The sequence below is a fragment of the Phoca vitulina genome, unplaced genomic scaffold (assembly GCF_004348235.1).
Source record: "Phoca vitulina isolate PV1807 unplaced genomic scaffold, GSC_HSeal_1.0 scaffold21, whole genome shotgun sequence".
In the NCBI taxonomy this organism is placed as follows: Eukaryota; Metazoa; Chordata; class Mammalia; order Carnivora; family Phocidae; genus Phoca; species Phoca vitulina.
This window is the reverse complement of record NW_022589724.1, coordinates 1,546,615-1,560,579: the sequence shown is the minus strand read 5'-3', so window position 1 is coordinate 1,560,579 and position 13,965 is coordinate 1,546,615. Positions and strand designations below refer to the sequence as shown.

Sequence of the window (13,965 nt, the reverse complement as noted above, 5' to 3'; positions counted from 1 at the left end):
GGAGCAAACAATAGTTCAGAGTGGGTCTGACCTACCTTAGCTCAAGTTGATGTAGCACATTAGGCAAGTAACTTCACCTGTGTGAAGTCCTCATCTGTGAAATAGGAATATAATCCTACCTACCTTCTCGGAATGTGGAAAGAACTCGATAACACATAGAAATATGTGCATATATTTCTTGCTCAGCAAGTAGCAGCAATTATGATTAGCACTGTGTCAAAAAAATTATGACACTTTTCTGAAACAAATCCAGATTCTCTTGGTGTGTTGGAACCCCCATGTGCCTTTATGTCTGCCTGCCCTTTATAGCTGTTCCCCACACTTAGCCATATGTAGGATGTCAGATACGGCAGGGTCTAAGAGATGATCCTGGGGCCCAGGGGAAGGAGGTGTTCCCCCCTGCCCCGGGACACAAGCTGGTTAGTGGCAGAGCTAAGATGGGACCTCAGCTTTCCCCTTGTGCTCACAAGCACACCTACACCTGAGTGTTTTCCCTTCACCACATCTGTGCCCAGTTTTTAGTGAACATCAGAGCTGAACCTGCACATGCTTCTCTTTATATGTTTTTAAAATAAACATTGATCCTGTTGACAGAGGGATTCTGTGTTATTTTGGGACTAAAATGAGCCACTAGAATGCTGGGGGCATGTTCGTGTCCTCACAAGAGTTAGTTTTCCAAATATAGAGGGTCTCAGAGGTGCGTTGTCTGCCAGGATGGAGCGGCGCTGAATTATTGAGCAGGTTGCCCAACCTGGGAGGGTGCCTGGTTATCATCTCGTTTCACAGAATGGAAACTGAGGCCCAGACAGGGGAAGGGACTTTCCTGGGGGAGACCCTGACTCACCATGGGATGGTGAGTTCATTCCTTCCCTTCTCTGGGCCCATGCTTCCCTGGGCTGGCCCGGACTCTGTTTTCTGGGACTTTCCAGGATTTACCCCGAGAATTGCCTCATGCCATGGGCTTTTCAAAAAGGCTTCTAAATAGAGCCCCATGTTGTTTTCTGCCATGTCCTTCACACCACCTCTCTCCCTGTCTGCTTGTGTCTCCCTCACCTCCTGCCTCATCTTTAGAGGGGACAGGGAACAGCAGGGTTCACAGCAGAGCTGGCTCGCTGACAGTCAGCCCCGGTGGTGGAGGCTCCCTTTGCAGGGGCTGCTTCGAGACTCACACCCAGGCTGTCTCAAAGCTCACTAACCTGATCTTGGAAGCTGGCCCATCCCACCCTTCCTCTGAAGACCTCACGCGATGCTCTTTCAGCTCTTTATTTGTGCAGGGCCTTCTGAACCCTTTTACCTACCGTAGAGGAAGCATTGCATCGGAGGCTCCGTTAATTCCTTTGCAAAACTAAAACACAAATGAGTTGGAAATGGGAGGTAGCTTTGGGAAGAAGACTAAAAGGGGAGCCAAGAAGCCATGGCCCTGCACTTTTTGATTCCAAGGCTGTAGGGTAGCACAAACACCTGGCACTCAGTAGGCCCCCAGTGTAAGTTTATTGATTTAACCCGGAGGCAAAAGACCTGGGTTCAAGTCCTTACTCTGAAACTCAGCAGCAGTGTAACCCTGGGCAAGTTACTTCATCTCCCTAAGCCTCAGCTTAATCCTCTGGAAAATGGGGTGACACTAAAGCCAGCCCTGCCCAACTCCTGGGGCTGGCGAAAGGGCCAAATGAGATTTTGCTCTATGGCTTCTCAAGGCTGGGAAGCGCGTCACATTACTGACATGATGCCTGGCTCCTGGCCAGCTCTTGGTAATGTTTACTGGATTCGTTGGTGATAGGACTTGTAGAAATTTAAGAACATCTTCATTTATTTGTGGTTTCTGGTGACTTGTCTGGCAAACAGCAGTTAGCCTTGACAACAGAATGTGAGCGGAAGCTAATTCAAGATGGTGGCCATTGTTGTTTCAGGCTGGAGAAACCATGTATCTTGTAAACAGAACTGTCCTAAAATAATGTGCCAGGGTTAGCCCCCTGGCCCCTCTTGAGACCGAGGCATTTTTAATCCAAGGAGGGCTTCAGATCCCTAAGAATGACCTTCTTCACTCCCAGCTTCCCTCCATTTACGTTGTTTTCAGGGGTTCCCAAAGCTTTTTTTTTTTTAAATTTTATTATGTTATGTTAGTCACCATACAATACATCATTGGTTTTTGATGTGGTGATCCACAATCCATTGTTTTCGTAGCTTTTAATTCCCAGCAGGACAATGTAGATGGTAGGTGGCAGATGCCGTCAGTGACACATCCATACTCCCAGAGCATCCACAATTCCAGAACAAATGCTTCATGAAAAGCACCTGCACCCCTCACCCTATGCAAGGAGTAGGCCATATGTCAGGGAATTGGTGCTTCCAGGGACACCTTGTGCCAGGGAGGAGAGAGAAGCAGAGGATAAACCACCCAGCATCCTTCCTCTTGGGTGGGGCAACTGCAAGGTATATTCTACTCTGTCTCCAGGGGTCCCCAATGGAATTGTGCCTCAGTTGCCCACCCAGAAACCTGCTCATGAATGCCCCCAGACTGGCTCCCTTCCCTTTCCTGTCTAACCTCCCCACACTTCTTCAGTGTGCCGCAAGACCACCTCCCAAATCAATTCCGTGTCCTCCTACTCTTGTCTCAGGTGCAATTCTGAATGACGCACCTGTGGTCAGAAGCCGGCATTAGCATCCTGCTGGCCACACACCTTGGGTGCAGGAGGGCCAAGGCCTAAACCCCTTCTGACTCCACATTCAGTTGCCCTCCCCCTGCCCATGCCGGTGCTGACTCCCTTTAAACCACGTGTATGTGAGCATGAATGCCAGGGAATTGGCTTCTTTCTTCCCTCAAGAGAAGAAAGAATCCATGTTCCTGCCGAAGTCTAAACATGGTTCAGAATTTGCAGCAGGGAAGGAAGTTGAGTGAAGCCATGATTAGAGCCTTGTTTGTGCTGTTCTTCGGGAGCTCTCAGCATCTGCACGCTCGCCCGCTCACCGGCCCTGCCTTCATTAGGCCTGTTTGTCAGAGTCTTGGTGAGCGATAATGTGCTCGAATTTCACACGGCTTCTGTGCAACATAAAGGGCTCAGACTTCGGACTTTTCTATTTCAGCACCTGATTTGAAGGCACGGGGTCTTGCATCACTCCCAACAGCATGATTGTCATTCAGAAGGTACCTAGTGAAATGTAGGCTTGTCCTCCCCATTTGCAGACATTAATTACCGTTTGGTCTTTGGGGTAACAGATACTGTTCTATTCAGTGCACATTTCCTGAGCATCTGCCAGGCACTTTACCAAGTCCTCTGAGGGAAGCCAAGTTGAATAAGATACAGTCCCTGCCCCCTGGGGGCTTCATAATTTTTCTGGCCCAGTGCCAGGGTCTATAAAAGCAGGAAGATGATTTCCCAGAACTGACTAGAAAACTTTCGGAGCTAGTTTGACTCTAGTTTGAGATACTTGAGGCCGGTTTTTAATGTCCTTTTCCTTCTGTCAAGGCATGTATTGTAGCTCCCTTCACCTAGACAAAGGTCTAGAAAGGCCAGGTAGTCCAATTGCCACTCGACTTGATATAATTAAGAGTGGAGACATGGGCCGCTGAAACGCAAGAGACCCTGGCAGGGTTGTGGGTCAGCAGAAATGGGATGACACACATGTATGTGGGCTCTTTGAGGCTGGGAGCCTGACCCTGACACTTCTGAGCCTTCATGATCCAAGACTTATGTTTCAGAGAGTCCAAGGAAGATAGCCTGAAAAAGAATTATTTAGCAGACCTTGTGTTTCATTGAGCCATAGACTCTCCATGCTGAAGGGAGCCGTGACTCTCTCTTGCAGCATTACCTCTCCTTGAATGCCTCCAGTGATGGAGAACTCATCCCCTCGCATGTAAATGAGCCTTGAAGCAGACATGTCTCTTCCTTACTAACTAGGTCCTGTGGCTTGATCTCTCTAAAGCCATCATTTCAGCATTCAGTTTAAAATAGTAAAATTAAAGGGGATCATTTTCTTAGCCTTGAGGGATGGTGAGAATTCCATGACATGAAGCTATGAACGGTTCAGTGACTAGCACAGAGAAGGACCATGGCAACCGTGGGCTTCCTGCTCCTCTCCTGGGCACTCATGACCATAACTCCAGATCCACGGCCCCACCAGAATTTCTTGAGAAAAGTACCATCTTGCTTCTCGCTTGTTTGTCTGTGGCCTATTTCAAGCATTTGCTCTCATCCCGCAGGGAAAGGCAAACACTCTAAGTGTTTAATGCACATATTGTGTTGGTATGTCCTTACAAAATATGGATTGCTCTTTCGTAGGCATATATTTTTATTTCTGTCTGTGCAACTGGATTATGTATCTTCTATTTCTTTCTCTATTTTTTTCCCTCCCCACTCAGCGCTTTGTTTTTTGGAAATGCTTCCATGTTCCTGTGTGTACATCTGAGCCATGCCTTGTGCTGATCATGCTTTACCCATCCACTCTGCCAGTGACAGATACCCAGGCCACCTGCAACTCCCTACCCATAGAAATAATGAGTGTCCTTGTACATGTCCCCTTCTGAACCCAACTGGGCGTTTCTTTAGGAGCAGAACTGTTGGATGGGAAGGTGTGTGAACACTGAACATGCCTAAGATCCCAGATGGCTCTTTCAGTGCCCACACCTGTCTCCACTGCCACCAGCATGGGGGTTCCTGTGTCCCTCCTCCCACCAACACTTGCCAGTCCCCCGCTCATTCGTTGTTTGCCAGGCTAAAGGCATAAAGTAATATCATACTGTAGTCTTAAATACCATTTCTCCGACCACTAATGAGGTTTGGACATTTCTTCCTGTGCTCGTCAGCCATTTGTTGATCTTTCTGATCCTTCGACCACTTTTATTTTGAGGGTACTGTCTTTTTCTTATTGATTTGCTAGCGTTCCTTATGTACGCTAAATATTAGTCCCCTTTTACCTTTAGGCTTTGCAAATACCATCTCCCATTCAGTCACTTGTCTATAGACTTAAAGTCCTTGTTGAACAGAAGTTCTTAATTTTGATGTGGATAAATTCCTTTCTCCCCCTGCCACTCCATGGTTTGGGCTTTTTAAGTGTCCTAAGAGTCATTTTCTGGCACCTGCATGCCAGCTCCTGACTGGGCACAGGGGGTGCCAAGCTGGGTAAGATGCAGCCCCTGCCGTCAGAGAGCTCCTGGTTGGGGGTGGGGGGAGCACAGACATAGGACCTCAAGTGGGTGTGATACGTGGTAAGGGCGTTCAGAGGAGGGGCACTTGCCTCCACCTGGCAGATTCTAGGAAGGCTGCCTGGGAGAGGAAGCATCTGAGTTTTCTTTCCTATCCCTGAGTTTGGGATTCTGAAGGGCCAGTGGGAAGTTAGCTGAGAAGCGGAGACAAAAGGTGCTCTAGGTGCAAATAACCTGTTGTGTTTATATATGTCCTGGGTAACCCCAGATACTTAGCTTTTGCCCCTGGCCCAGTTAACCTAAGTCAATAGACAAATCTGCCCTTAGCAGGGTTATCGTATTCCCAAGCCATTTGGCCAGTGTCCACCCGGCCTGTTAAAAATTTCCAAACAAAGGTCAGTGACGTTAATTTGTTACAAATGTGGCAGTGGCATATTGTTTATGAACACAGAGAAGAGTGTGTGCAGGATTCAGGCCAAGGAATGCTGCTGAGAGGTGCTGCTCAGCTCTGCTCCTCACCCAGTGACAGGAGAGTCACCCTCTAGGGCCTGTCCACAGGCAGTGACCAGACTGGGGATCACTCCTGAGGAAGGGCTGGCCATCTGGAGAAGAGCAGAATCAAAGCCCGTGATCGCCATGTTCCCACCTCCGAAGAACCACCAGGAGCAGGAGTCCATGTGATGTGTGGCCCCCAGGCATAGGCAGGACCTGTGAGGCAGGTTTTCAAAGCAATTGCAGAATCATCGAGCAAGAGGTGGAGGCCACAGAGATCTCCCCACCCAGCCCACTCGCTTTAGCAAGACCCAGGCAGAGGCCAGGACTTCCTGGGGGCTCCTCACTGAAGTGACGGCAAAGCCAAGACTAGCTCCGAGGGTCCTGTCTACCAGCCAGAGCTCGCTCTTCTCCCTGCGTCTGGGATTTTGTTAGGAGGGTCTAGAATGGAATAACTTACAGCATTTTTTATTTTATTTTTGTTGAGTCGAGGCCATCCTGTGTTTTAGACCTTGGAGTCATACATTGGGTGTGTGTGTTTGTAACCATTAAACTTTAAAGAACACATATACCTCCCTCCATTCGGATCTAGAGCCAATTGAGGACTAATGGACAGTTAGGGGTGAGGGGAGTAGAACCCAGCTAACGCAAGAGACCCTGTAACTGGCTCTCCTGCCTAGGGGTTGCGGTCCCAGAAGGAGGTAGAATCACTGACGGAAGCTGTCTCCCAGCCATCTCGTGGATGCTCTCAGGCCCACAGCCAGTGAATATTTTCAGACTGGACTTTTTTTGGCAGCCTAATTTTCACCAATAGGACCTATTTCCTTTACGTATCATCCAAATCTAAAATTTGAAATAAAGAATGGGTTTTTTAAAGAGAACACTTCTTTTTGCCCCACAACAAGGAAGCAGCATTGTTCTTCGGGAGAGGGGCTCTCTTGTTCCATACTATTTTTAGGCTCTTAGCACAGAAACTGTCGGCATTAAAGGGCCTTCAGTCAAATCTAGTGGTACTCAACTCTGACTGTGTGTTAGGATCGACTTAGGGGACTTTTAAAAATACTGCCACCCAGAACCCACCCCTCAGCCCCCCAGAGGTTCTAATATAATGGGTCCATATTAGGACTCAGACGTATGTATTTTCCAGCAGTTCCCAGGTGATACTAACGCCCGGCCGGGGCTGGGAACCATTGGAAGCCCTGCTGTGCAGTTTGCCGATGGAGAAACTCAGGCCGAGAAAGAGACAGTCTGTCCAGGGCCACACAGTGAGTCAGTGGCAAGCTGCGGCAGAGTTGTGGGGCAGGACGGCAGCCCTCTGCTCAATTCCTTCATCCACCCCCACCCCCTGGTGGGTCTTTCTAGCCTGTCCCCTGATCCACAGTCTGCAAGGCCCAGTCTGTATCCATTGGGTGGTTAACGCTGTTTGTGAGTTAGCAAGGAACCCAAGAGTTAAACATTGAGAGTGCTGGGTGCCTATCATGGTCACCACCAGCTGGGCCACCAGCTGGGCCATGGAAGAACACAGAGGGCACCATCCTTCCACCTGCAGACCTGGGAGGGGTCCTGGGTAGAGGACAGGGGATGAGACTCGATGCTACCTAAGGATGCCAGATGCAAGGCTTCAAGGCCCGCTCAGGAACTAACCGGCTGATAGGAATCATGAGGCCTGGGCACACCTAGGTCATAGCTCCAACACCAGGAGCTATCACGCATGCCCTCAGCCCACAGCAACTGAGGTGCTCAGAGGGGAGCTACGTACTCAGAGAAGGCTTCCTGGAAGAGGTGGGTGTAGGGTTGGGCCATGTTGGTAGAGGGAGGGGAAAGCCGCCTTCCAAGCAGAGGGACCATTATGGGGAACCATGGCATTAAAAAAACCTAGGGAGTATTTGGGGACCTAGCAAATAGCTCAGTTACTTTTATCACGAGGCAAACTACAATTTATTGAACACTTACTGTGAGTTAGGCTGTAAGCCAGAAACTGCCTGTATTTTCCTCTTTAATCCTCATGGCCACTTTGAAAGTTCCCATTTTCCAGCTACAGCCACCTGCTAACAAAGGGCAGGCTGGAGGGAAATAGTATCTGCAGATGAGAATAATTTTACCTGCCTGGTGGGGCTGGGTGAGTCTCTAAACTACAATGTCAGAGATTATGAATTTTTTTTTTTAATCTTTGTATCTCCAGCCCCAAGCCTGGCAGATAATAGGCACCCAGTCAATGTTTGTTGAATGAATGAGTGAATGAATGAATGAATGAATGAATGAATGAGTGATTAAGGGATTTAGCACAAGCATGCCTCAGCACCCAGATGTCCAAGGCCACCTTGGTCAAGGGTGAGGACAGAACCTCATCTTTCACCACCCACACTGATGCTTTTGAGGAATTCTTTATCAGGAAGTACCTGAGGCTGGGCCTGGCATGCAGTAGGCCCTCCATAAATGTGGGCTGAGTGACCAACAACTCTGCTCAGCATGGCTGGTGAAAGTGGTCTGAGTTCAGAGCTAGGGGAGCCCAGTTCAAGTGCCCACTTGGTCACTGCCCAGCACGTGGCTCTGAGCGTTCACTTAACTTCTGTGAGGCTTCTCCCTCATCTACAGATGGGGGCAAATCATGCCCAGTTCGTGGTTTGCCAAGAGCCTTCAATGCAAGAACACGTGACGCACCTGTGAGCCCCCAAGCGATACCCCAGGGAGAGATTCTGGTAATGATAGCTGTCTTGGGAAGCCAAGTATGTGCGCCCCAGCCAGTCAGCAGTTCCTCTTGGTGCCATGGGACAGTCCATCAGGGTATGTCAGTCGGGGGGGCAGGCTGTGTGGCTGGGGGTGCGGTGGGGCGCCAGCCACATCACTTCCCGGCTCCTGGTGATTTGTTCCAATCAGCCTGCATATTTCATGAGCTGCCTCCCCACACCAGATAAATAAATCAGGGCTTCCTCCTCTGAGCGGCAGGAGCTGATTGGGGCTGAAGACTTCAAAAGGCCAGAGCAGGGATGCTGGAGCTCCCAGCAGAGTCTGTTAATGTGACATTTAGGAGCTGTGACCCAGGCAGGCGACAGCCACCTGCACAGGGGCAGGAAGACCACTGTAGTGGGAAGGAAGTGACTTTGACAACCCTGTTTTCCGCCCCACAGTCAAAAGAACACAGGCAGAAGTGTGGCCTATGGGATTCCCTGTTCCTCTTCCCGAATGTTTATAAGGGACAAGCAGCGCGTCTGCATTTCTGCAAAGAAATTCCCTGAGAGCCAGAGCTCCAGCCGGCCGGCGGGTCCTCTGGGTGCACATTCGGAGTTCCCGCAGCCGTGTCACTTGATAACCTCCGGGCATTTGGAGGCCCAGCATCTGCAGCTCTGGGGACCCGCTTGCCCTGTGGGTGGGCACGTGGGCGTGCCTCTCTGCAGTTACTACACGGAGGGGGCAGCTTGGCAGGAACTCTCACCACTCAGGGATCCCATCGAGGCAGCCCCATGTCAGCAAAGAGCACGGTCTGTGGGAAACATCCCGAGTTCGAGGCCGGGCTCTACTCTTAGAATCGGTGGAGTGGCAGCAAAGGCACAAGCTGCCGAGCTCAGTTTCCTCATCTGTGCGGTGGGACCGAAACCACCAGCTGCAGCTGTGAGAACCAAACAAGAAAAGGCACAGAAAGTTCCTAGCACAGGTCCAGGCACACTGTCCAGGCTCGGTGACTCCTCAGTGGTTCTCCCCGCCCACTCCCCAGCCCTGGCAAAGCCTGTTCAGCCCTGGGGCCTTCACCCTCTAGTTCCACAACCTTTGCCTTTGGTCCTGCTTCCCCAGACCTGCTTTGTCTGTGGTCACCAGTCCCCCCACACACCAAATCCATTAACCCCTTGCTCAAGGGGCTTGTTGTTCTAGTCTCTCGGTGACATCTGACACTGCTAGCCAGCTTCATTGTGAAATTGTCCCTTTCCTTGGCTCCCATGATGCCCACTCTCTCCTGCCACCCTGCTCCCGGCACCCTGGCCAGTCCTTCCCAGTCTCCTTGCAGCATCCTTGCCGTGCCCAACCCCCCCCCCCACCGCCGAGAGGTTGGCGCTCCCCAGGATTCTGCCCTTGGTCCTCTCTGCTCTTTGGCACTGTCCCAAGGGATCTCCTCCCTGCCCCCTGCTCCAACTCCCAGTTCACATGGTGATGGCCCCAACTCTCTCCCCAGCCCAGACCTCTCCCCTGTCTCCAGACCCAAGGACATCTCCACCCTCACCACTCTCATGATCCATGAGCACGTCCGGCTTCACTAATACTAATTCCACCTCAGAATGCATTAATAGGAGTATAATGTGCAAAATGAAGGAGGGGATAATCCCCTGTACTTGCTGCTGACCAGATCATGCCTAAAGAAGTATGTTGGTCAGTCCTTGAGTCTATACTCTCTCAGACACAGTGACATTGTGTGGCGTGGCCCAAGGAGGAACCTGGAGAGGGCTGAATTAGAAATGATATTCTGTAAGGTGAGGTTGGGGGCTGGCACCAGGGGGATGATCTGTCTGTGTCTTCAAGTCTCCAGGGCTGTCCTGGAGCAGAGGGAGCCGAAGCGGTCTGTGTGGTCCTAGATGACAGAGCCAGAGACCAGGGGAAAGTTACAGAGACCGTTCAGCCCAATGACCAGGAAGGACTTGGTAACAGACGAGTCTGTTATGAAGGGAGTAGGCCTCCATCCACAAGGCATATAGCAAAGGTGGGGGGGGGGTCACCAGCGGATGAGCTGGGGTAAGAGGGTGTCTGTCCCACCCCAGATCCAATCGGAGGTTTTGCGATTCTACCCGGAAAAGGCCCTGGGGCAAAGGAAAGCCTGTGAGAATGTAGCCGGGGCCTGTGGGGGTGCAGGAGCTGCGACAGGAACAGCCAGCCACAGGCATGGGACTCCATCTAACCAGCCCCTGTCTCTTGTTCCCCACAGATAGCAGGGAGGTGAAGGTGGGAGAGTACAACGCTGTGGCTGACACACTGGAGATCATCAACGACACTATCAGGTTCCAAGGTAAGGCAGGTGGGCTTCTCATAGGAGGGGGCCTGCTCAATTGCTCCCAAGGTCAGATACTGTCTGAGGGCTGGGGTCAAGCTCAGAGTCTTTGGCTTCCTGGGGAAGAGGGAACCTCCTTTCCTCTCAACACATACACTCACTGAGCACAGGGTCCCCATCACTCACATGGGAGCTGGCTTCCCGCTCCTGGGATAGGTCACTGAAATTTGCATGGCGTGCTGTCTCTTACCCAGGCATCTACATTTAAACCAGTCCATAGCCAGGAGTAATTCTGTTTAAATGTGACCCAGCTAAATTTAGATCTGTCTCCTACTGGGAGAAATGACTTGGTTGGGTTAGAAATAAAGCCTGTCCACCGGCTGGTCTTCCTGAAGATCATTCCCTCTTCTTCTGCAGGAGAACTCTTCCTCAGCTTCTAGAACCAAATCAAATGACACTCTTCTGTGCAGCCTTCCCCGATTGCCCCCAGCTGAGCTAATGGCTCCCTTGTCTTGGCTTTCAGTGTTTGTCTCTGCCTTCCCCATAGTCACTGTCTTTTGCATGGAAATTTCTAGGTTGTTAGACCATGAGCTCCCTGACTAGATCCTATCTGACTTTAAACTCCTAATACCAGCCAGGGTCTGACACATGTCGAACGTTCATATTTGATGAAAAGCTAAACACATGACTGATCAACTGAGGGGATGACTGGGTGGGTGAATAAATGAATGAACAGGTGAGCATGTGAGTCAATAAAGTTATGGGTGGATGGATAGATGGATGGATGGATGGGTGGGTTGTAGATGGGCTTAACCAGTATTAATTCCCTCAAGTCCATTCTGCCCTCAACAGCCAAAGCGCCCTGGCCATCATGCTAAGCTGAAAATTCTCCACCTCTGCTCGGAGCACTGCACGATCCCCATTGCTCAACAAGGGTCCTCACTCCATGGTAGCAGACCCCAAGACCTTCCCATTTCTCTGCCTCTTCTTTCAGATCTCCCCAACCAAACTGCTTACAGTTCCTCAAGTATGCCAAGACACCACAGTGCCTTTGCCTCTGCTGGGTCCTCTGCCCAGAATGTCTTTTCCTCCTTGTCTTCCCTGTGGGCAGCCAGCTATTCCTCTTCTGCAGACCAGCTCTTCTCCCTTCTGTAGCCTTGCCTGACTCCATCAGGGAGAGCCACACTCTTCTCTCCACTTCAGGCTCACGCCTCTCTGTGCCTGATGTTATCCACCACCTGGACCCTGTCTTTGGAGGCAGTTTGCATAATGGTTAGAGCACAGGACTCAGTTAGGCAGGTTTGGGTTCAAATCCTGCTAGTTTTGCCACTTACTAGCTATGAAAGTCACTTAGCTCTTAGAAAACTGTTGCCTCTCTGTAAAATGGGAATTATCTTCTCTACCTGTGAGGCTGTTGGATGGGTCAAAGGAGAAAATCTCTGTAAAGTGCTTAGCCCGTCGTAAGCATTCAGTAAACATGATTACTTATTACTGCCTTTTTCTTTTTACATAGCTAGTGTATAAGTTCCTTGAGGACAGGGACTATATCTTGGTTGACTTTGAATCACTGGTGCCCAACACCAGGCCTGACAGGTAGAAGGTGATTATTAATGATGACTGGTCATCGTTAATGATGATGAATGAAGGTATAATGATGGATGAAGGAATAGTGAAGAATAGATGAATAATGAGTGAACGGATTGGGTGAGGAGCAAGAAAGAAAACTCAGGGTGGCTGCTAAGGATGCTTCTGATAAGTCATTACCAAGTGGCTAAACATCTTAAACATTACCAAAACATCTTAGTTCAGGTACATTGTGTGTGAAGGCACTATTTTCGGGGGAGGGAAGGTAGAGTAAGGAAGAGGAGATGTGGTCAGTTTCCTGACGTCATTTCTGCATGAGCAGCGAGTGGTCACCATCATCATATACCTGCTGGTCCAAACCTCAGCTCTTTTCTCAATGCCCAGAGATGGACTTGTTCCCAGCCAGGAACTCACGGGCACCCCCAGGTTGGCTCTAGTGTTTGGAAACCAGAAGACACTTGGGCCAGCGTAATGCAGCCAGAGGTTCGCTTAGGGGTGGGAGGTTGGGGGAAAAAAATGGAAGAATGGTGGAAAAAAGATTCAGATGTAGAGCTTTCACTTCTGGAAGCAAGAAATGGTGTTACTTCACTTACCTTGTGTCTGTTTTTGCCCTGACCTTCGGCCCTTGAAGCCACTCCTTCAAAATGTTCCTTTACGTGGAATTGCTTAAAACTTTACATTTAACCATGCTAGCAGGTTCCTAGCTGTTTTAGAACCTGGCAATTTCCCTGCTTAGATGGTTCAAACTCTTCTTATCCCCTGAATGTTTCCAAACACATTTGAACTTGCTAGCAGAGTTTTTGAAACACAGATGTTCAGAGATCTCCATCCCTGCTGCCACACCTGCCCATCCTCTGCTTGTCCCCTGGGAACGGAGGTGTGACCCAGGCTGGCCCCCACGGCACAGCCATGGTGCGGTCCTCATGACCCCTGCTAGGGCTCCCCGGGCTCCCCGCCTTCCCCACCAGAGAGAAAAGCCCCAGTGTTTCACAGTTCCGCAGCAGAAGCCTGACTTGAAATAGCAGCTGAGAAGAAAGGGATTTGTAAGAAGTGGGGCGGGGTGGGGCAAGTCCCTGCACCCCTCCTCCCAAACCAGGCTGGATCCAGACAATTTTGCCAGCCACCAGAAAGATGAGTTTTCTCTGAGGCCCTCAGGGCTCCCCTAGGTTCCCGGTGCCCGTGGAGAATGAGCAGGGACAGCTCTTCAGTCACATAGAGAAATGCAACCCCACAGTTTTGGTCCAGTCCTGGCATGGTAGGGAGGGGGAGGCATGCCAGTAGCTTCTGCCTCCCACAGTTAGTGAGGCTTATGAAAATGGAAAACCAGAAAGAGCTTTTATAACATAATGACCTTGAGGCAGAAAACCCACGCCCAGAGACATCTCTATCTCCATGGAACTGACAGGCAAAGTGTCTGCCCTGTTGAGGGTGGTCATTATCATGTGTCAGAGCAGAGTCCTTGAGAGCCCAAGCCAGGTGCCTCGCCCCCAGTGACACCCAGTGGGACCCACTCACAGCGTCCAGCCCTGTGCCTTCTGAGCTGCTGTTACCTTTGGGGACAAATGGGGATGGTTTTTCAACAGGATAATTAGACCAAATCAAATTCTAGTCTTTTAATGGCTGTTAAGTGCATCACAAATTCCTTATTGATTCTATTTAGAGAAAGAAATAAGTCCTAGCTAAGGCTCCCCACCGGTAGACTGGCCGACCACTGGAGCCCTCTCCCCCAGTAGCTGTGTCCTGCTCAGAGGTTGTGTCCAGGTGCCAGACGGCAAGA

The 13,965-nt window shown here is 50.3% G+C and overlaps 1 protein-coding gene across 1 annotated transcript in view; it reads left to right on the top strand.

Annotated features, from left to right (window-relative positions):
• The window catches only part of GABBR2 (gamma-aminobutyric acid type B receptor subunit 2), a 339,457-nt gene that overhangs the window by 244,904 nt on the left and 80,588 nt on the right, over positions 1 to 13,965 (top strand). Inside the window, exon 9 of the mRNA XM_032418347.1 lies at positions 10,542 to 10,622. Within this exon, the coding sequence (XP_032274238.1) occupies positions 10,542 to 10,622 (81 nt within the window). The remainder of the gene's footprint in view (positions 1 to 10,541; positions 10,623 to 13,965) is intronic.